General features: G+C 41.7%; 1 protein-coding gene and 1 long non-coding RNA gene across 2 annotated transcripts in view; one reads left to right on the forward strand and one right to left on the reverse strand.

The window, feature by feature from the left end:
- Nucleotides 1-23,980, reverse strand: part of SORL1 (sortilin related receptor 1) — a 162,934-nt gene that overhangs the window by 42,686 nt on the left and 96,268 nt on the right. Inside the window, exons 22-27 of the mRNA XM_081281228.1 lie at nucleotides 18,529-18,702; nucleotides 16,139-16,252; nucleotides 12,356-12,478; nucleotides 9,546-9,665; nucleotides 4,192-4,317; nucleotides 1,619-1,726 (exon numbers count right to left, since the gene is read on the reverse strand). Coding sequence (XP_081137354.1) covers nucleotides 1,619-1,726; nucleotides 4,192-4,317; nucleotides 9,546-9,665; nucleotides 12,356-12,478; nucleotides 16,139-16,252; nucleotides 18,529-18,702 — 765 coding nt within the window. The remainder of the gene's footprint in view (nucleotides 1-1,618; nucleotides 1,727-4,191; nucleotides 4,318-9,545; nucleotides 9,666-12,355; nucleotides 12,479-16,138; nucleotides 16,253-18,528; nucleotides 18,703-23,980) is intronic.
- On the forward strand, nucleotides 546-8,953 carry LOC308642355. Its single transcript, XR_014020547.1, has 3 exons — nucleotides 546-674; nucleotides 5,307-5,407; nucleotides 8,563-8,953. It is a non-coding gene; the product is annotated as an uncharacterized lncRNA (long non-coding RNA).

The raw sequence follows: 23,980 nt of genomic DNA on the forward strand, positions 1-23,980 counted from the left end.
ACGTGCATTCAGGAAACAACAGTAACAGCCACTGTTGGTCGAGCACTTGCTTGTGCCAAGCCCACAGCTAAAGCACTTGACATAAAGTGCATCATTAAACCCTCAAAACAACATTAAAAAAGATTTTACTGTCTCTGTTTACAGAACGAGAAAACAAGGGTAGCAGTATTAAGTATTTTGCCAAGAGCACACAGCTGATGAGGGTGAAGCCAAAACTGAAATCCAGAGCTGTCTGGCACCAAAACCCATGATCTGAATCATTACTGATATGATATTGACTCTAACAAGGAGTCGAGAAGCTTTCTCCAAAATAGACTAGAGTTCTGGAGTGAATTGTGCTCCTCTCTCCAGCTTAAATTCCTATGTTGAAGCCTGAGCCCCAGTGCGACTATATTTGGAGAGGGGTTCTTTAAAAAGGTCCTTAAGGTTAAATGAAGTCATAGGCTGGGGCCCTAATCCCACATGACTGGTGTCCTTATCTAGAGATATAGGCAGAAAAAAGGCCACATGAGAGCATAGCAAGAAGAAGGCCTTTGGATTTGAATTACAGCTGCTCTCTTCTGGGTCTGGAGCTTGACAGCCTTCAAATTTAAACTGTGACCTCAGTTTATCCCTGGGTCTGCAGCCTGCTGGCTCACTCTACAGATTTTGAACTTGCCAGCCTTCATTACCACGTAAGTCAATTCCTTATAAGTCTCTCTCCACAGATACATAGCGGGTAGGAGGGCTGCTGTGTATGATGAGAGAGAGAGAGAGAGTGTGTGTGTGTGTGTGTGTATGTTCGCGCGCTATTAATTTTCTTTCTCTGGAAAACCCCAAACTAACACAACCAGAGAGCAAAAATGTTAGGCTCTGTAGACACTTAACAAACAGCCTCTGTTACAACTACTTGATTTTGCCACTACAGCATGAGGGCAGTATGCATATGTAAGCAAAGGGAAGTGTTGGATTGAAATATAACTTCATTTAAAAGAACAGGTTTTGGGCCAAATCTCACCTACAGGCCAGTTTGTATTAACACATTAGCTCTCAACCTGAACTGCACATTAGAATCTCCTGGAATACTGTAAGAAAAAAAAAAAAATCCCAACACCCAAGTCATACCCTAGACTAATTTGAAATATCTAGGGGTGAGGCCCAGGTACCAGCAGCTTTTAGAGCTCCCTGGTGATTACAATGTCCACCAAAGAGGTGTACAACTGACCCAAGACCATCTTTCAGGGTCTAAAGAAAATGGACTAGAAAGGATCATTTGGCCTAAAAATATTTCTGGAGTGATAATCAGCAACACTAATAAAAAATCAATCAAGTAAAAGTAAGTGCCCAATCGAAAACAACGGTCAATTTATAATGCATATAGCAACAAAACAGTACCTTTCACCAAAGTATAAACTAATCCCATAACCACATACTTCAATCCTCTTTCTATTCTCCTCTACCCAAACCATGTTTCCCTTTCTGATCAGCCACTGAGTCCAGGACTCAGTGTGAATTGGTTCAAAGCTAAACACAGCTTTGAACACAGGTACTGAAGAAACAAAAGGATCTGGTCCAACAGGCACTCCTCACTCACAACCACTAGGGCCTGGCGTTCCTCCCGGGCAGGAAGCAGACTCACCACAGTGCTGCTCATCCGAGCCATCGGAGCAGTCGTGCAGTCCGTCACAATGTTTGCTGGATGGGATGCAAGTGCCATTGGGGCAGCGGAATCCATTGCACTTCTTCTCTGAAATCCAATTCAGAGTAGAATGGTAAAGAAGAAATGAGCAGGCACTCACCTACATTGTTCACAGGACTCCGATTTGTACCACCCTGGGGGCAACTGGGCAATAGCTGTAAAATTACCAACGTATATATACTTTGACCAGTAACTCCCAATGTAGAAATAATGTGTTCTGTTTACACAAATGAAAAATAGTGTAAGGAAAAGGTCAGAACCTGTACTTAATGTAAGCAGAAGTGTAACAGATGGAAAACCACCTCCATGTCCATCAGCAGAGGACTGTTTAATAAATGGCTGTGCATGGGAACACTAGACAGCTGAGGGAGACTGAAGAACTCTGTAAAAAATTCTGTCCCAGAGCTATGTAAAAATCAAACCTCAAAACAACATGCATAGTGTATTATTATTTGTGTAAAATAGGACACAAATACAGACTATTTTTAAATGTCTACAATCATGTGTCATCTAATGATGAGTGCATTCTAAGAAATATGTCACTCATCAATTTCTTCACCATGTGAAAGTCACAGAGTATGCTGCACAACTTGGATAGTACAGAATAGGTCACTCAGTCAATGTGATCTCTTGAAGCAATCAAAAGGCGAGGTAAACAAAGATGTAGAGGCTGTTACCAGTGTAATGTGGGAGACTACTGAACAGTTAACTTTTCTTTAAGTAGAAGGGGTTTACTCTCCAATAATGACAAAAAAGTATAGCATGATAAACACACAAACCAATCACTAGTTATTTGCTATCACTATCAAGCACTGATACCTTACATACTTGTGTGTGTTACCCTGGCACTTGACTGGTAGCACACCGGGTCAGTTTACACCAGCATCACCACCAGCAGTACTGTGCTACACTATGACGTTGGGAACATGACAGTGTTACTAATGACAGAACATTCTCAACTCCATTTAACCTTTTGAGACCACCATTGTAAATGTGCTCCATCATCGACAAAAATAATGTCACACAGTGATGACTGCATATCCACATCTCTGAAAAGATATTAAACCATGGCTTCTTGTGGGGATAGGATAGGAACTAGGCAGATGGGGAGAACAACTTTTACTATAAGCCATCTTATGTTTTTTCCATTTTGAACAAGATGAAAGGCCGATCCATCCAAAAACTGAGTAATTTTTTGCAGAAGAAAAAAGCTTCTACAAATAGGAAAAAAGAGAGACAAACATGAATCCTGATTACAAAATCCTGGATTTTCAAAAAAATCTAGAGCTCACTGGCCACCTTCTTTCTTTCATGAATTCTAATTTGAATTCTAACATGAAGCCCTTCTGGAGAACGTTTGCTTGAAATGTTAAGAGCCCAAAATTTCACAATGAGTTCTAAGGGAAATAAACTAGAACAAAGGTACCATAATACTTAGCCCAGAAGCCTTAGTGCCAGGTCCCTCTCTCCTAAGCAGAGTCCCTGCCAGGCACTGGACTTATCAGTTCTACCAAGACAGGCATGGCCTTTGCAAACCCAATGCTTGGTGAATAGTTCCATGAGAATTAGGTAGGTATAAGACAACACAAGGAGTTTTAACCCTGCAAAAAGTCAATATACCTAGGAAATTTGTCAAAGGACATCACACAGAAACAAATAGTAAATGAGTAGTACAACTTGGAGAAATGGTTAATGTCACTAAGAAAAACAAAGTTTCTTTAAAAAAGTATAAATTAAAATTATAAGAAACAAGTATACTCAGTATTAGTGAGAACTACTAAAGAGATAAAACCTAAAATCAAGGGAGACTAGGGAAAGCAAGCAGTCTGTGGCTGGTGGAGATGTCCCTCGGAAATAACCTAGAAACACTGGGAGAGAATCATGAGAACCCATCAGCACTTCTGACCCACAATTCCAGGAACTATCTCCAAGGAAAAATGAGCCTTCGCTTCCAAGGACATAAACAGCTGTCATAATTGTGTAAAACTGAAAACATAATTGTGTAAAACTCAAATGCCCAACCAGGAATGGACTAAGTAACCCATAACTGGGTTAATGGTAACATGAAATGAATATGCATCTTGCATAAAAATGCTAATTACAGAAAATACTGATATATGGAAACATCTTTTTTAAGAAAAAATCCTGTAACATGGAAGGAGTAGAATATATAAAATGACATGTAGACAACAACTATACTGTGAAAATTTTGAATGTTTGGCAAAAGGATAAGGACAGAGAAGCTTAAAAATATTTGGTGTATAAAAGCACTTTACATACTAATTTTGTATTATGGCAACATTTTACACTTTTTGTTTGTGAGAGGGAAACTGCTGCCTGAGAATTAAGACTACATTATATGGCAGCACGACAGAGTGGGTGGGCTTGCTCAGTGTCACGGTGGAAGCCCGGGTGCGGCAGGGCGTGATTTCATTTCCTGGCCCATCTGCTGCCTCTTCCTGAACAGCAGACACTGGGGAAGCTCAGGTGGGAGCCAAGGCATTTGCATTTACCACAGTTCACCGGATCCTCGTCAGAACCATCTTGGCAATCTGCGTCACCGTCACACGCCCACCGCTGGGGGATGCAGTGCCCGTTGTGGCACTGGAAGTTGGAGGCCTCACAGGTGTGATAGATGGCTGCCAACAGAGAAAAGGGACATAGTCACACCTCCCTCCTCTCCACCCCTATCAACTGTCACAAGTCACCTGAAAGGAAGCTTTGCACTAGGCAGTAAGATTTAAAGGGCTGGAGCATGAGTTATTCCGAGGGCGGGGAATGCAGCAGTTGGGCAGACCCCAAGAGGGAGGCAGTGATTTGAGTCTGTGCTGACAAAATGTTACGCCAGCCACTAAAGGCCCAGGTGCCCCTGTCAAAAAAATCCCTCCTCTGTACAATGACCTGTGAGGTAAGTATTATTCCTCTTTTACACAGGAGAAACAGGCTTGGAGAAACTGAGAAACCTTCTGGTAATAAAGTAATTGCATCAGGCTGTCCAGGGTAAAGCCTCTACTTTTCCTCCTAGACCTTGCTACTTGATCCTCTCCATAAATCTGACTCCTTTAGATGCTGTCAAACAAGGAGAGGCAGTGTGTGCTCTAGAGAGAGAGTTCTAGACCTGGTCCAATCAGTCTGGAGGCCTCAATTTCCCATTTGACATTGTTATCTAAGGGCTCTTACAAGCGGCTCTGACAAACCAGGACTTTATATATCAAAACCAAAATCAAAACACAAAACACTACCCAACTTTAAATGTGGAAAACTTCAGGCCCAAAGAACACTAAAAAAAAAAAAAAAAAAAAAATTCTTTCCCAAGTCTCAAAGAACACAGGCCTCAGAACCTAAAACTGTCTGACCAAGGAAGGCAAGAACAACATCTAACATCTTACCAGCCAATAATACATAACACCCACTACAAGCACTTTTAAAAAGCAGCAGCAGCAGTTAGTGAAACAGAGTCACTGCTAGAAATGAACAGCTTCATTTGCACACTTGGGCTGTGGCCACCAAATCATTAGAAATAGCTCAAAATCTCAAAGATGAGTTCAAGTACATAATATCTGCCTCAGACCCAATCAACAATATAACTGCCTTCTTCATTAGATTTCCACTTCCTCTTCTTAAATAGAAAGCTGCTTGTGTCTGTTCACTGCTGAAGAAAAACAAGAATTGGCCTCATTTACAACCAGCATAAAAGAATCTACAGTAACCACCTGCCCCCATCCACAGGTATGTTCTAAGACGTTGCATAAATGCCTGAAACTCTGGATGGTACTGAACCCCATATACACTATGTTTTTCCAATGTATACATACCTACAATGAATGATATACATTCCAATGTATACATCTCCAGAAATTTGGTCATAGACATAGGAAGAGATAAAGCTAAGACTGAAATGGAACATGAATGATATATCATAATAAAAGTCATTTGAAACTTATCAAGTATTTATTTCTGGAATTTTCCATTTGATATTTTCAGACTATGGTTCATCCCAGGTAACTGAAATGGTGGAAAGGAAAGCTAGGGATGGGGGTGAGGGGTGGGGATAACCTAGAGAGGCTCCTTGTTAGCTTAACCGTGAACAGGACATCTTCACAGCAGAAAGAGGTAAAACAAACAAAATCAGGTTGTTGTGGGGAAAAAAAAAAAAAAAACTAGAGTTGTTTATTCAATTAAGATGACTGGCAATAAGCTGCTCGAGGGTGAAGAAAACTGCCTCACAATGTCCTCTACGATTTCTACTAAAATTGAAGCTATTTTTTGTGATGATAAGAAATGCTAAGAACCTGATTTTTCAAAGCACTTTAAAACAAGTTGTGAACCATTATCTTTGTCTTTTCAACTCTCCAAAGACCAAGGCTGAATTTGGTAGCATTTAAATAAGTCTACGGGAAGTTTCAACATTTATAACCTTTGGTACTTAGAATCCATTAAACATCTTTTAAAAATACACTTATATCTTATAAAAGGAATAAATAAAGCATGCAAGTTACATGAGTTTCTGCACCAGTAATAACCATCACCTGAGATGCTTTTGATTTTTTTTTTTTTTTTTGGTGTCAGAAATCTGATAGTCTTTGAAACATTCCTTACCACCTTGCTCACTTTCATGAAATGTAAAGTTGCATAAAATGATTACCATGCTAATCTACTTGTTATTATTCAGCATTTGTATTTCATTCTTAATTGAAAACTATTTCAAAGTGCTAGCGGGGTTTCTAATTGACAACTCTGGGAGGCATATCAGAGATCTTCAGATTCTATCCCAGAAGCTGAGATCAGAAAGATTAATCAGTTTGCCCAATTTCACTCAAGTGGCCAGGCATGACTGGAATGTATAACAAAATGCTTTTTCTGGATTTTTCTATCTCCTAAGTAATTTATTAGTCTTTGACATTGAGTGCCTGATAAACAATGCAGGCTTTATAAATAAAAATATTTTAGTACAAAGATGGAAGAAACTGACACTCTAAATCCAGACTAAAAATTTTGAGAGAAAAACAAGTGTTAAGACTGGAAGGGTCAACAGGGTGACATGGAATTTCAGTTTCTAATAAAGATCATTACCCTACAACCTATGTTCTTAGAGCTTCCCTGACTCATCAAGACCTGCTGAAACATCTGATAAAGGCATTAACTGAACATAAATGGGGAACAAAGATGAATGACGTACTAGAACAAGGAAAAGTACTGCCTCATTTCTTACAAAGCACGGACTATTAGGAAGTGTGTGAGGGAAAAGGAAAGTGACTATAAACACAATTTGAATGATTAAGGATACAAAAGAAAAACCATGAAGCAAGCATAAAGAGCATTAAAATTTGAAAGGCACGGTTGAAAAAGAGAGAGACAAATATTCTAGATACAAAAATATAGTCATGAAAATAAAAAGGGTTCCACAGATGTGTGAAACAGCAGATTAGATTTGGTTGAAAGAAGAACTATTGAACTGGAAGGTAAGTCTAAAGAAATCAGAGTATAGCACAGAGTCTGAAAGACAGCAGATATAAAAACAGGAGGCATGAACAATAGCATGGAGCCGTGCAACAAATGGCTGCAGCAAGTGCTAACAACAATATCAGAAACAGAAGAAAGCAGAAGAGGCTGAATTCCACAGCTGTAAAATCCCAGAATTACAAGAAACATAAACCCTAAGATCTTAAAAAGAAAATGAGTCTCAAACAACAAATGAAACAAGCGAGACTGTGTAACAACAAAAACTAAAGGCAACTGCAAAGAAAACACTGTTGTTATTTGAACAGAAAATCTGACAGAACTGCAAACAGTAAAAGAGGCCAGAAAGAAACTGGAGTAATTCTAATAATAAACTTACAAAAAAAAAAAAAATCACTATACACCTAGAATCCAGACCAATTTAGATTCCATGCTAAACATTAAAGACATGTTGATACTAACAGAACCTTGAAAAAGTTAACCACCCTCAGACCTCTGCTCCAAAAACCAGGGAAGGAGGTACTGGATAGAAGAAGCAAAGATAGGTGGTAAAGAGACATGTGCCTATAAAGAAGGTTGGTTACTAAAACTAATAACAAATACTAATTTTTGAATTTCTGAAATGTAAAGTCAAAAAACTAAATGGCATTTTAAGATACTAAGTCTTCTACTAATCAGTTTGGTGGTCAAAGATTTAAAGTGCTTGTATGTATAGGAAATATTGAGAATGCACATAACGTGTCTAAAGGTAACAACTAAGAGAAAAGAAACTGAATGTATCCTTCAATAGCAGGGAGGGCAGGTTAAAGGGAATAAAGAAAGCTTGAAAAGCCCATGGAGAACAAAGGCTGAGAGGAGGAGGAGCGCTCAGCACAGACAATGCATGGGGGCTGAGGCCAACAGGTCAGCAGCCCTGACCCATTTTCTCTGGTGTCATATGCAGCTTAATTTAATAGAGCGGGAAACGAAGTGTCGTGCTACACATCATAATGAGCTCACATTCAACCTCCAACTATTTTAAGATGATGAGAAAAAGAATCATCCTTAAAAGGTTTGGAAGAACAGTCATTGGAATAAGGCTGCAGCTGAATGGCAAGAGCACTAAATTATCCCTAGTGAGCACTGCCAGAAGAAAACCAGAGATAAAACCGGGAGTTTAGACAAGCCTGCCCACAGAAATGAAGTTGTGAACTCATTCTGGAAGACCGGCACCTGATGCTGAAATACACGTTTGATTAATTAATGTTTGATTAGTGCTCACAAGATGTTCAATCATACTGTAGTGTACAAACTGAAATGCCCAAGCGAGCCCCTCTAATTCATTAACTAATTATCCATCCAAACCCGAAGCTTCCAGGCAGCGTTGAGTGTTTCCTGGGCAGGTGGCAGCTCCTTCACCGACCTTGGTTTTCTTCCTTCTGCAGGCCACACTTGTGTACACAGAAGCACTTCCTGCAGTCTTTCTAACAGAAGCCTAGCACTGAGGCCACACCAGAAAGGAGAAATGGGAAGGGAACTTGGTCTACCACAGAACATCCTGTGTGCTGTACATGGCCACCATTTCGGAAGGGTTTACAATAGAACCGAATGGCAACTTCTAGAGGAGGCTGCAGAGCAAACCACATATTGGGTCATGGAATTGAGGAATTTTAAACTTTTTATTTTACATTTTGGCAAATTAATTGTATAAAGTCACGGGATATAAAGTGATAAGTATTAAAAGAGATTTGTTTTTATTCCTCTACAACCTTCTCAACTCCATGTTTTATCTGCTGCCCCCACTCCGAAGCAAATGTGTATGGCCCCCATTAAATCATTAAAGTAATGTGATGAAAAAAACAGAAGAATTCGAATATTACCTCTAACTAATACCACCTAGCATTACCCTCACATTCCTGGTGTTTCTAACTTTACTTTTAATGAAATCTTATCTCAAATAAGTACAAGCACAGCTTAAATTTTAATTGTAATTAAATTTTAAATAGGGGAACCATTCAATGTTCCATTTAAAAAATATGAACTAGTTGGGTCCTATTCAAAATATGGTTCCCACCAGGGGCCAGTGTGTGAACTGCTCTTTACTGGCCCTAAAAGTTGAAAAGATTGACCCAAATATAAATCAACTATATCACTCAGAACACTGTTTAGCTCCACTGACCTTTTTCTTGAAGGAAGTAGAATATTCATTTGTATTCTGGCACGAGATCCTTATCTCATCACAAACCAGCTCTCTGGGAAGCCCTGAACCAGCTGACTTCTATGGTCCAAGCTGATTCTCAGTCTAGATACCATGGTCATTTAAGGCTATGACGTTAACTAGTATATGATGTTAACTAGTACTAGTACATGCAGCAGATATTAATTAGTTCACCTAATAGATGAGTGCTGTTAATCAGGAAGCACTGACCTGTGCAGTTGGCTTCATCAGACCAGTCCCTGCAGTCGTTGTCCCCGTCACACACCCAGGAGGAGCGGATACACATACCAGAGCTGCAGTTGTACTCGTCGCTCCGGCACTGGTGCATTTCTGCAGGTGAGACAACAGAAATGTTAAGGCAAAAACTTACTCAGAGTTCTGCCTCTGGGATCAGAGATCTGACTAGGCCTTATAAGAGGGACCATATCACTACATAGATATCATGGACAAAAGAAATTTTGATGTTTATCACTTGATTATCACTTGATTAACTGTAGAGTGTGGACAGACAGATCTTTAACCAGCAATATAAGGTCATCTAGAATAATTCCCACCAAACATGCTGCAGATGGGTTATAGATGTGCTCAGATAACTGACATCCTAGACTAATACAGTTGGTTGCCTCTTGGCAAGATAGCCTTGTCCGTCTATCCTGATGTACTCCACAAGTAGTATCATTTTCTGTGCTTGTTGTGAGGGGAAAAAAGTAAGAATGCAGTAAGAGATATCAGGAAGCAGAATTTCCAAGAAAGAGAAGACTCATTAGAGACACAGCTTTGGTTTGAGAAAAGAAGTAATGAGAGCCTGGGTGTGCTGACCACTTGGAGATGCTCAGTTCCCAGAAAGTGAGGTTAGTTTTAAGCTTCCAAAAGGGAGTAAACAGCTCAGGGGTTTCTGTGGGCAAAGCTCTGGGATACTAGTGCATGTACTGCTTCAAGAAGAGTGGGTCCTAGGCAAACAAGCCAGTGTATCCTGACCAGGATACAAAGGGAGGCTGTCCCGCACCATCTTTCACCAGCCTTGGTGATCATAAGAACAGAAGCTATGGGCTGAATGTGTCCTCCAAAATTCACATGTAAAAACCTCATCACAATGCAATAATATCAAGAGGCAAGGCCTTCAGAAAGTAATTAAAAATGGACTTTAGTGATCTTACATTACAAAATTAGGCGCAAGAGAGCTGTTAGCCCCTTCCACCACCTGAGGACACGGAAAAGGAGCCATCTCTCGGAATAGCTCTCACCAGGCTCTGAATCTGTTTGAGCTGTGATCTTGGATTTCGCAGCCTCTAGAACTCAGTAAAATAAATGTATATTGTTTATAAATTACCCACTTTAAGGTATTTTATTACAGCAGCCCAAAACGACTGAGACATAGTACTTCCAAGTGGAATTTAGTTCTAGAGCTTCAGAAAATAGAAGCAGCCAAAATTGGGGCAAAGGGAAATTGTCCCAGTTTTTCTCCTTGAAGGGAGGTTAAAGACAAAGGTGGTAAATGAGATATTTAGGAGGACAGTCTGGAGATGAATGAAGAGGAACTGCATCAGGGAAGGGTCCAACTGGGACCCTGGGATGAGTTCGGAACCAAGGAGCAAGAACAGGGCATGGATGGAAGATCTGGGGGACTAAAACTATTGAATGAACAACATGTGCGCAGGGAGGGAGTTACAGCACCAGACACATGAGCCCTGTGGGCTCCTTCCCTCCTAGAGCTAGACTAGCTGCACATTTCACTCTTGAAAATGCTGGGGAGGAAACCGTAGGAATGAAGGAAAGCAGATGTGAATCCCAAGAATATGTTTTATGGCACTTAATGAAGGAAAATTATGAAAACAAACAAAAAAATTCCTCCCGGAGCCAGGCCAGGGGTATCTTCTGTGTAAAAGTCACCCCTGATATACTCCATAAATTTACTTGTGCTAAAATGATTTAGAAGCAGCCCCTGCGGCCCTTACTTCAGTCTCTGAGTCCAACCACTTGCACATAACAAAGCAAGCCCTGTCTGTGGGCACATGCAGAGGTCAGCTGGACATGACACTGAGGACAGGAAAGAAGGCCCAGCAGGGCACACCATCACCATGTGTGGGTCAGCGTCTGGCTTCCCCTCTCTCGCTTCCCTTTCATGCCAATGGTTCCTGCAATCTGCCTTATTGCATAATGTCTCCCTCAATGGTCAGCAACTACTACTTTGGGACCAGAGCCTATTAACTAAGCTGGGGCTCATGAGAAAGACAGGGCAGTGTTGTGTAACAGAAAGGACAAGGAATTACAAAACAGAAGATGGGGTCCCACTTCTCCATTCTGACACAAATTAACTGTATCATCTTTGACCAAGGATCCTGACTTCTATGGATCTTAGTTGCTTAATGTGGAAATTAAAAGGACTGAACCAGAGAATCTCCAATAATTTCTTGAAATTAGTATACAAAATTTCCATTCAGAAAACAAATGCTCAGGTAATGCTTATATCATCTGCTGATTTCTAAGAGTTTAGTGAATTAGACTGGTTTTAACACATTTCTTCACAAAGATAGAGATCCAAAGACACTCATCCTACACCTACTCAGAGGTACAGGCCACATGTCTAAAGCTGATAACAACCCACTGAATTCATTCAGAAATCTTATCTATTTACTATCACATGTCACCCTTATAGCACCTCTACGAGGTAAGCTAGGTCCTATTTCCCCATTTTTCAGATTAGAAAACAAAGTCTAACTACAGAGCAAGTAAATAATGGGAGCTAGTCTAGGCTCCATCTTTTCTTCCCGTGAATCCATGAACTCCACCAGAGGAACTGAATTCTCATGAAAAAACAGCAAGCAAGCTCTGAATGGAGAAAGGAAGTGACTCAAGCCTACCATGTGGGTGGAGGCGGTCATGTAGCTAGAAGAGCAGAAGTCCTGAAACGCCATCAGAAACCCTCCATTTCCAACCCCCATCATACACTAGTACAGCCCAGTGGGCAAACATGGTAGCTCCCTCTTCAGAAGGGGTTTCTGAATGCCATGCTCCCTTACCACAGTGACTTTCATCACTGTTGTCTCCACAGTCATCCTCAAGGTCACATTTATAGGAGAGTGGGATGCATGTCCCAGACTCCTGGCAGCGGAACTGGGTGTCCAGATCACAGATGGTGGTAGCTGAAATGGGAAAGAGAGATGACATACTCATTAGTACAGCCCCTCAGATACCAACTTCCCACTAGAAAACCAATTAAAAAAATAAAAGGAAGCAGACTTTAACTATAGCAACAGAAACTACACCCAGACTTAATAGAAGAAATCAAATACATAAGAACTGAAATTTATAACCAAGGGAGGTGAGGGCATATCCTTTCAAGGAACAGCTTCAGAGAGGAACAGGTCCTGACAAAGTGAGAAACTACTATCTAGCTGGGGCCAGAGGCAGGGATTACCACCTAAGGTCCCTCCAGACATAAAGTCTGCAGCTGTGAAATACCTTTATCTACAAAACTACCATTAGAGAGGCCCAATTCCATGCGTGAAGCAGGCACTTCATCACACAGATGATCATGAACATCTGTAGTAGAGACACAGGCTGGTCTGTAGTCAGTCAAGATTCTGCTTCAAATCCTGGCTCGACAGCTTCCTTGGGCAATTAATTTTAACCTCCCTGAACTTCAGTTTCCTCCACAGTAAATGAAGTAATGCAGAATCACAGTCAGAAAGATGAGATGTGGATCTGAATTCTTCCATTTATAACTTCCTTAATCCAACCCCTGTGCCTCCATTCACTCCTCTGTAAAGTGGAGATAGTAACTACCTGGCAGCATTATTATGAATATAAACAAGAAAACAAGCTTGAAACCAAAGCCTGTTAAATAGGATGTAAAGATAATGGGCTCTAAACACATGTCACATCTTTTCCTCGTTATATTTCACACCCTTCTGGCACCAGAATGAGCATGGAATTAGATTTTCTCCTAAAAAGAAATTTCCTAGGCTTATACATAAACCCTAGGATGCAAGGAAAAACCCACCAAAAACCCCTCCTGAGCAGCTGAGGGACCCATGTGGCAGAATGGCATCTTGGGATGGAGGGTGGGGTGTTCTGTGAAATGAAACGCCAAGAGGCAACAGTGCTGCTAGACATCCCGGCAGCTTTTATTGGAGGTTCCATTTCTTCTCAGTAATTGAGCTCATGGTGGGAGGCAGGGGATGAATGCAAAATGACAAGACTGCAGGGGATTCATATCAAAACCCTCGTGCCTGACATCCACCCAGCTGGAGGAGTCTGTTTAAAGAGGGAGGGAAATCGACTGACAACATCCCTCCCGCATCGCCTCACCACCCCTCCTCTGCTCTTCCTGGCAGCTGGCGGGATGCCTCACTCAACTCCCCATGCTGTAGTTCCCCATCACGCCTGGACCTCTCCTGCAGCCTGGCCTGTGCACAGGGCACCTCCTGCTATCTCAGTAAGCATGTCTCTCCTTGATAAGAGCACAGCTCTGCCCCTCCACCTGGTTGCTAAGAGTGGTGTTAAATCCCTGTATTTTCCTTCTCTTCTCTGTCTCATCCAATGGATAAGGACCTGCACCAAGTGGAAGTGGGAGAGAACAGAACAGAAAGCAAGTCTCAGGCCTCAGGAATGTCAATCCCAGCTGATATTCATGCCAAATCTGGAGGAAAGCAGAGCCAGCTCTGCACTTCACCCAGAGCAGAAACTTAAAACTGTGTGGCAAGAAGCTATAAGGCCAGCAACAGAACTGGGTCAGAGAGGAGGGTCACTGAGCACGGCAAGCTTCTCCGTGAAGACGGAGGTCATTATTTCTCTCCAAACATGAACCAATCCGAGATCCAGCTTGTTCATCTAGTAGACACCCAGCCCAGGGACACAGTAGGAATGGCATACTGTCTTGTGTCCCTAGCTGGGACATTTGGTCATCTGGTTTCTATCTCCTTGCTTCTGTTCTACCTAGTCATGTCTGGACAATTCTTCCCCCACCCTGAAGGTAATAAACTCTGTTCCTTCATCTGCTTCAATACCGTTAATGATCTGTATTCATTTTTTTAAAGAGCTATTCCCCCAAAAATATCACACCTGCCTGACACTCTGGTAGGCAAAGAAGGCTTTATCAGTGGTCTTTTGCAAAAGTCAGAGAGATTGAGGCTTATGCCTTTCTGAAGCTGCCATTCGGGACACTCTTTTCCGGAGGTTTGAAGGGCATCCCCTGAAGCCAAGGGAAAATGATGAAACTAGAGCTTCATATACAACCTCCTAGAAGCTAAAAGGGCCAGGACATAGTGCTGCAGGGCGTTGAGGAGCTTAATGAGCTGAATGCTTCTAAAGGTGCTTCTGGGTGAAGTGACATGGGAACCTGGCACCTGCTCCTGGATGACTGCCTAAATGCATGTGCAGGGGCCAGATGGCATCTAGCAGTATCCATTAACTCATTCTTAAGAGTACAAATTGGTAAATGAGCCTCTGGGTTGATAAAGGCAATACATTTGAAACAGGCCTTCTGACTTGGTTTCTGGCCTCCCTGCTTCTGGTCTTTCTCCCATCTAATTCATTCTGCCTGCTGCCTATCTTTCCAAAGGCAAAAGCTTCTCATATCACTTCAGTGTTTTCCAATTGCTCTTCTAATAAAGTTCACAAGTTCCTGCTGGGTTCTGCCTGCCCATTCAACTTTCCTTCTCCCCAATGCACCTATGTTCTCAAAAACCCACACAAGTACTGACACCCCGTCTGCTCCCTTGCCCACAATCCTTTCCTCCTAGAGCTCTTCATTACCATCTACTCAAGTTGGATTTGGATGCCCTTCCCACATATGGAGCTTTCCCATTGTGGCACTCATCACCCTACTGTCCAAGGCTGTTAACTTTTCTGACATGCTCTTCAAACTGTAAACAGATTCCACCTTGATCACTCATATAAACCCAAGCCCAGCACAGAGGGTACTCAATCGATAGCTGTTGACTGAATATATGACCAACAGATGACACTACCTAACAGACCCAACTGGTGTCATCATTAACCGTTTTCATCTTTGTAACTCCTTCCAATTTGCCTCTTCTTCAATTTTAATATAAAGAGGAAAAAAAGGAGGCTACTTTATCAGGTGATGTCAAAGCTATTAAAAATTAAGTAAAGAAATACTAGTTAAGATTTGTGGTTAATTTATTATCCTTAATAAATAGTTTTGTGATTTTCTTTAAATCCTCCAAAACAGAGTCGTAAACATGACTTAGACCTAGGAACTATTCAGTACAAGGTGATATTTACACAGCACACCTACCATCTATGTCCCCACATTACAGATCAAACTGTACATGACTAATCAATTACAACAAGCTCTCTTGAGACTGCATCGAGCCAGCATCAACTAATTGGAGCAGCATACAAGGTGACACCTGTTGCCCATCTTTGAAAAGGCAGAATATTGAATTTATAAATCAAAGACCTGATCCTCTACCCAACCTACCAGCTTTATTACAGTGTAAAAGCCAAGATTAAAACCCAGTCTGCCAAATCAGTGTAATTCAGCCATGGGATGCTTTTATAAAAGTCTTTTGTAATGAGTAGCCAACTTATGTGATATATATATGTATATATAAACAAGTATGCATGTCTGATAATGCTATATACCTAACATACATATACATATGGAAATGTGCTTCTTGTTATCCAAGCCCTGTCAGCATACATGGGCATGAGAAATAGCAGGTGGTCAGCCCTCTCAACTAGACTCCAGGGCCCTGCCCACAGGAGCTGACCAGCCTTCTGAGTAAAGGCAATGCTTAAACATCCTGGCAACTCCACCATGCCAGAAGACTCACGGCAGTTTCTCTCATCGCTCATGTCTCCACAGTCATTGTCAAAGTCACACCACCAGATGCTGTTGATACAGTTCCCGTTGCTGCAGCGATACTGGTTGCGAAGACATGTGTTCTCTAAAGATCAGAGATGGGTGGGGGAGGAAATGAAACCAATATTATTCTTACTGCTGGACCACAGGACTTTCTATATGTCATTCTTACTGTGGGACCACAGGACTTTCTATATGTCATTCTTACTGTGGGACCACAGGACTTTTCATATGTTATTCTTACTGCGGGACCATGGGACTTTCTATATTGAATTTCCATTTCTTTTCCTCAAATTACATTATGCCTTAGATGGCAAAAGAGAGAAGAATTGCCAAGTTCATATGCATACAAGGGAAGAAGCATTCCCAAATAGCCTCCTTCTTTCCTCTTTAAATTAAAATTGAAGAAAAGGCAGGTTCAGATTAATATTTACAGGTAGCTACAATGATAAAAAAGGTTAATGATGACATCAGTTGGGCCTACTAGGTAGCAAATACAGTACATCAGCATTAAATACTACTCATTATACAAGTGACCCTGGACTGTGTCTATGAAGCATTAAAACACACATATTCAATGCATTGATAGACATATTATCTATACAGTCAGTTCTCTGTATCCATGAAGTTAATATCCTCAAATTCAACAAACCATGGATTGAAAATATTTTCAGGGAAAAAGACTGTCTGTATTGAACATGTACAAACTTCTTTTCTTATCAATACTCCCCAAATAATACAATATTACACATATTTGAATAGCATTTGTATTGTATTAGATACTGTAAGTAATCTGGCAATGATTTAAAGTATACAGGAGGATATGTGTAAGTCCTGTGCAAATATTGCACCAATTTATAGAAGGAACTTGAGAATCCATGAAATCGGCATCCACTGAAATCCAGGAACAGATTCCCTGGTGTACTAATGGATGACCACACATAATAATCGATGGGCTACTAAAATTTTATTTAAAAAGTATTTTCTGCTTCATGACTTCTTTAAAGCAAGTACTTACACAGGGAAAAAAATTATATATATATATATATATATATATATATATATATATATATATATATATATATATATATATATATACTGTTTAGTCAACTAGGTCAAGGACCCATGATGACTGTCCTCTTTGTTTGGATAATTACAAGTATTCTAATCAGGAACATGGAGAAGCCTTTCTGCCCTTCTCTTACAATTTAGTTGTTGACTTTATTTCTTTCCAAAAAGCTTTAAGATGACATCCCCAGAGCCTGAAAGTCTCCTATTCTAAGGCAGGGAGGTTCATCTTCTTCCACTTGTTATTTCTTAAGGAAGGAAGACTATAAGGTCTCCATTGTGTACTTCACTGCCCTGGTCTCAAAGGCTGCTATGAGAAGTGAGGTTAGGGTTACAAAGCAAATATAACCTGGGGCAAGAGGAAGTGCAGGAATTCAGGCCATCAGTCCAAGCATGTCATGGCAAGGCCCCCTTCTAGGGGTTCTCACTGACAGAAATATGAGATTGGGGACTGGGGAAGTGATAAGGGAGAAAACTGGGAAAAATTTAAACAGGTTCTTAAAAGGAAAATATTTTAATGCATGTGTCCATATTCAAATCAGGTTGGGATTGTCACAGCCATTTAGTCACAGCTTGGAAGTCAAAACTTCCAGATCGTTGCAGATTGGTTTGACAGTTCAGACCATTTCGGGCTGGGGTGGTGGACAAGTGACTGCTAGGCTAGAGTGGTCAGTTCTAAAGGGATCAAGCTAGTCATGTTTCCAAGGCAGGTTGGCCCAACGTATAAAAAGTGGGAATCCAGGTGTGGTGGCACCTATCTGTAATCTCAGCTACTTCTAGCTACTCAGGAGGCTGAGGCAGGAAGATCACAAGTTCGAAGCCAGTTGAGGGACTTAGTAAAATCCTATCTCCAAATAAAAAATAAAAAGGTTTGGGTATTTAACTCAGTATAATAAGTGCTTATCTAACACACACAAGGCCCTTGGTCCAATCTGCAAAAAAAAAAAAAAAAAAAAAAGTAAAGCTACAGCAGGAGAAGTTAGAGAATCTAGATATGAGGGTGGGTAAGGACAGGAAGACTTAGTAGAAAAGAAGGTCAGCCCTTGCAGAAAGCCAGTGTCATTAGGCATGAAACCAAAATGCAGAACCATTATTTTCACATAAATAGCTTGGATTTGTTCTGAATGAGCAATGACCTGCCACAGGCCTTAGCACCCAAACCAGGATGCCTCTAAGAATCTAGTGGATTTTGTTTTTGCCTAGGACTCTTCCAGTGTCCCCAAATGGATAGGGAATATGGAGCCTTGGCCAGGAGATGAGAAGTGAAGGAGACTGAGGGCAGAAGGGACTCACCTTCTTTGACACAGGTGTTGTTCCTTAGCTGATAGCCCCGAGGGCAGTCACACATCAGGTCCCCAGAAGGGAGGACACTGCTGGACACTCCCTCTGGACACCTGCAGCTTCTGCTGTTGTTAGCCTTGGGCAGGCACAGCAGGCTGCAGGGCCTGGACATACAGGCATTGCTTCCTGGAGAGAAGACACACGGCAGCATACTGGGTTAATAATATGCAGCAGAAGGGAGCCACTGAACAGGAAGAGACCTGCTGCCTCCTCACCCTATAGACAGGACCAGAGAAGCTCACAGAGGCTCTGCAGCACATGTGGAGGCACCTCCTGAAATGACAAGCTCTGCCAGAACCTGGGCAAGGACCTGAACCATACAGCCAGTTTCTCCAGACTTGCCTCTCCACCTCAGCTCCATTGGACTGCCCAAACCATGGAGCAGATGTTCCTCCTGGGAAAATGGAATTGGGTTTCTGAAAGCTAAGCCACCAGGGAGCTAGAACTGGGAGAAGGGATGCCAGAGTAAGTGTCAAAACTTTCTCAAGTCACGGCCATGGAGAGGTACTCTGGGTCTACAGATAGGACACTTATGGGGAGAAAAGGGGACACCACCAGGGCCTCAGAAAAAGAGAATGACTTTGCCATTCCTAGCTGCAGTACCTTTAAGGCTTATCTAGATCTCCCATCTCTGGGTTCCTTATTGCCTCCCTTGATTCTGCCAATAACATTTTCCATTTGAGTTATCTTGAGTGGGTTCCTTTGGACCCAAAGGCCCTTCATTCAGAACAGGCATGTGGGTAAAGCTGGGGCCTGGACAAAATTCCAGATCACCCTTCTCAACTGCTTTGTGTCAAAGCACAGCTAAAGAACTAAATGAGGAACCAACCAAAGTACTCATTAAGCTACCATCAAGCAAAAAATGAATCCATAAAAGGACTAAAGTTGATCTATGCTAATATGTTCAATTTTTTCTCTGGTTCAACTCAGCAAATAAAGTAACAGTTCAAAAAATCCATCACTGCACTTAAGAGAGCCTATGTGAATGAACAAAACTGGCAAAGGTGTTTTCTATCCCCAACACCTTTTCAGAGGGTAAAGAGGGAGAATGTATAACCTATTTTGTAACAACTGGAAACATGATACAACTATGGGATAACACAAAAGCCAAAGACTTTTGAAATATATGTTGTTTTCTTTTGGCTTTGCATATTAATCATGAAAACAAGAAAATCAACATAGAAACTTTGAAAAAATTCAACTGCTGACTGTTCAGTTGTGAGGTCTAGTCAGACACTCCAACCCCACCTCCACCATCAGACAGGCAGCCAAGTAATCTGCTTCCATCCAAGACTACAACTAAGCCCTGCCCAAAGAGTGCTGGTTAATGACAATGAGTAATGATATGGGTGACAGTATACTCGATAGCTTTGGATGTGTTGGCACCTCATCGGTTTTAAGTGATATTACAAATAGAAATAAAAATCACAGATTTAGCAGCAATGTCACTTTGATTCTAAGAAAGAGAGAATAAAGACATTGCCAAATAGATAAAGTAAGCACACCCAGGTAGAGAAATTCATGTGATGAAACTTTCAAAAAAGCTTCAGCAAATAACTCATTCAACCATCAACCACAGCAGCACAGTAACCATAGTAGAACATCCAGGTGACCAGACATCAGCTCATCCTGATAGTTGGTGAGCACAGATTGCTCTTTAGCTCAAATACACAAACTACTGGCTAGAAAAAGGGGATACAAAATTGAATTGAGCCACCACTAATGAAAAACAACTGGAAAAGGATGTAGGACATGTTCTTTGTATTCTGAGGACAACATACCACTCAATGTTCCAAGAAAATGAACAATAACAAAATATGTTATTTAAACATACTCAATTACAGGATGATATTTTCATGTGGACTGTGTCTAAAATAATGTGACTAACATTTTCACATGCAGAGCAAATGTTCCTACCCAAACAAGGAAGAGCTAAACGAACAGAACCCAAAATGGGGTGTCCTATTTCAGGAGGCTAATCCAGGCCAAGATGTAGGACACCGCAGGCTGAGAGGCAGTATCCAGGGGCAAACCCCAAACCAAGCTCATCAGGTCCCTGCCTGCAAGAGATCAGCAGGGAAGGAGCACCCCAGCTGTTATGAACCACAGAACAGGAAATGGTACAACATTACAGAGAACACGGAAAAAAATGGAAGAATTCAGCAGAGTCCCACTGCGGCCAGAGACCCTTCTATAGGATGCCAACTGCCCCATGTAAGCAAGGTATACATTATGAAAACCCCTGTCCTGATGGGAAGAAAGGACAGGTGACCATCTTCAAAGATGTCCCCTTAGGATACTACACTTAGCTCCAGATGTCTTCATGGGCGTATTCAGAACATTTTCAAATTTCCTCTGTGGAAAATTCCTCCAGAATCAATTTTGGAGCCAAAAACGCTATTATCTCACTTAAGTATTGAAACTCTTGGCAGTTACCAAAACAAATCTACACCAAATAATGAATATTCACCCTCATTTACAGATGTTTAAAAGCTTGCAGGATCAGAAGAATTTCAAGATCTCCAAAATACTTTTTAAGACATTGTAGCATCAATTGAATACATCAAAAATCTTACAAAGTAACCTCTTTAAAGGGAAAAAATACTTTATAAAGAATAAATTCCACTGACATTACTTAAAAATCAGCCATGAATCAAGACAAGAAATGTATTATTTACTTATCATCAAATACCTCAAATTAATAAGTGTTCTATGTAAACAGATATTTTATCACAAACCAGAATCAAGCAAAATGTAGTATTCTAACTTACTGTCACATTAACAGTGCACTGCTATTTCAGCAACAGATGGCAGAGGGGGCAAAGCCTGATGGTTTTACTGAAGTTCAAATTTTGAAGTCAACTAGGTCACAACTCAACTCTTACCACTTACTATGTGTGTGACCTGGACAAGTTACTAAACCTGACTTTTATGTCTCATCTATAAAATGGGAATATTCACAGCACAAATGGATTTGGAGAAGAACAAAGGAAGTTCACAAAAAATACTAGCAGGTATACATGATATAACCCTTAATAAATACTTAAATAAAGGTATTTACCATTATTTTATATTTAGCTAATAGAAAATTCTGTGTATATTAGGAGCAAATAACAAAAAGAATACAGAAGGACTGGCACCTGGGTGGCCAGTATGCATCATGAACATGTGGAACCCTCTGGGTGTTCGAACAAGGAGGCAGGTTAGAGCAAACAAGCACAAAGCTGAGAGGCATGCGGTGCACACTGGCAGCACTGAGCCAGGTGTGGCTGCAGAAGCTCCAATTTCACTCAGACTGGCCCATTTCAGAGGTTAGATGCTGAGAGCCATAGTTGAGTAGGAATGACACATGGCATTTTTTGTTGAAGGTGACACCAGCAAGCCATTGAGATGATAATGATTATGTTAAGATGTGCATTCAATTGGATATTAGACCCCTGCTGCCCGCCTCCCCCTGCTACTTCGGAGCTCTCACGGGGACTCCCGGAGAATTCCCATTGGTTGGGGAAGTGCGGTAGGAGGGATTTGGGGTTGGTGTGGTGTGTCCCAGGAGAAGGCCGCGTGCGTGGCGTTCACGGGAGTTTTGGAAATAAAGTTTGTTCCTGCTTGAGTGGCTTGTGATTTTGTGACCAGCCAGACTGCGGCAGTTAGACACTTGCTTCTCTGGCCCTGCCTGTAGGTAGGAGGTCTCCTGAAAACATCCAGCTCACAACAAAAGGAAGATAAGAGAGAACTGCAAGACAAGTGGAGACTGGAGTAGAGATGCAGTCAGTGGCACTAGGCCTAAGGAACAGTGTTCCACCCACTAGCACACATCTCCCTTTTGAACCAGTCTTTCCTCCATGATGCTATCCCAACCCCCAGAATTACTGTGGGGAGTGTAAATGAAAGTGACTCTTGGGGATCAATCACACCTAAGCTGAGAATCACAGACCTGTCTGTCCAGCACCAGGCACATCTGCACCTGCTCAGAGCATATACTCCCTCTCCTGCCACTCCAGGGGGTTGGGTGACACATGTCAGCTGGGATTGAGTTGCTGGGATGAAGTGGCAGTCAAGAGAGGAATGGCAGGGACAAACTCCAAACCTAGCCAATCAGGTCCCTTCCTGCAAGAGATCAGTAGGAAAAGCACCCCAGGGACCACCAGCTTCACCTGAACATGGTGCTGCAGAAACTGCTGCGTCGCATCAAACACACTTACAAGCACTGGTTGAAATGGAGCCCCACTCTTCTGGACTAGGTGACAACTTAGAGAAATGAGAACAACCCACTCTGAGCCTGTGAGGCTCTCATTCTCCCTCAGACAGGGGCCTAGAGATTTCAGTCATGGCAGCTGAGAAGCAAGATTCCTTCACCTCCTCCTACTTTAAAACAGGTGTCTCCTCTTAAGAAACAATGTGACTTCTCCATTTCGTAGCTCCTACACTGGTGAGAATGCTTTGAGAAAGCTAATTAATAGCTAAGATTTCACTCCTTCACCTACAGACCACGGATCATAATACCAGCCCTCCACACCTCACAGGTCAGCTGTGAAGATACTGCGTAATTACCCACCAAGCACCAATACTCTAAGCAGGCAACTCTGAGACAGACTTACATCAGGAGGACACTTTATAGTTTCCAAAGGGTGTTCCCATGCCAGCTTCCTTGGTCCCAGAGGAATGACAATGATATCTATAACTGTATTATTTTTTCTTGTCAATTTTCCATTAGCACAAGATAAGCCAAGACCCACAAAACACTACCAACATTCTAGTTCAAAACAGAAAACCTAGAAGTTTGTCAACAAAGGAAAGTCAAGATGTTACTTAATCCAATGGAGATAAGAAGGAATGCTTAAAGGGACTATTCTTCTCAGGAATGCTCGAATTCTTCTCCCCTAGCATCATCAGTACAGCTGAGGGTAAGCAAGGGCAAAGGGTAGAAGGGGAAGAAGATCCTTTCTACTAGGAGTCTCGGCCTCCAGTAGCTGCATGTCAAAGCTTTATATAGCAGCTCTTAAAACCTCAACCAACAGGCCATGAAGACAGCAACTATCTATACCCATGGCATCTCTCCCCGTCCTGTTCATCCCTTCTTTCAACAAATATGAATTGAGCACCTACTAAGTGCTAGTCACTGCTGCCATAGGAGAAAAAGAAAGCAGACACAATCTTTTCCTTCATGGGGTTTAAAAGTTCAGGGTGGGTGCACAAATAGAAGCCACAAACAACTAAACACAGCATCACAACAGAGGTGGGAATGCTCAATGGGCACGCAACTGTGTGAGCACCCAGCCGGCGCTGGTCCCTGTAAGTGTGCCAAACGGGGATTAAGCACACGCTGGGCTCTCCCAGCTGCAACAGAAGCCACACCACCAATCAGTGAGGGGCCAAGGGCAGGAGGAGGGTGTAATTACCCACC

This window comes from Spermophilus citellus (genome assembly GCF_964194105.1).
Source record: "Spermophilus citellus genome assembly, chromosome: 2".
Lineage (NCBI taxonomy): Eukaryota > Metazoa > Chordata > Mammalia > Rodentia > Sciuridae > Spermophilus > Spermophilus citellus.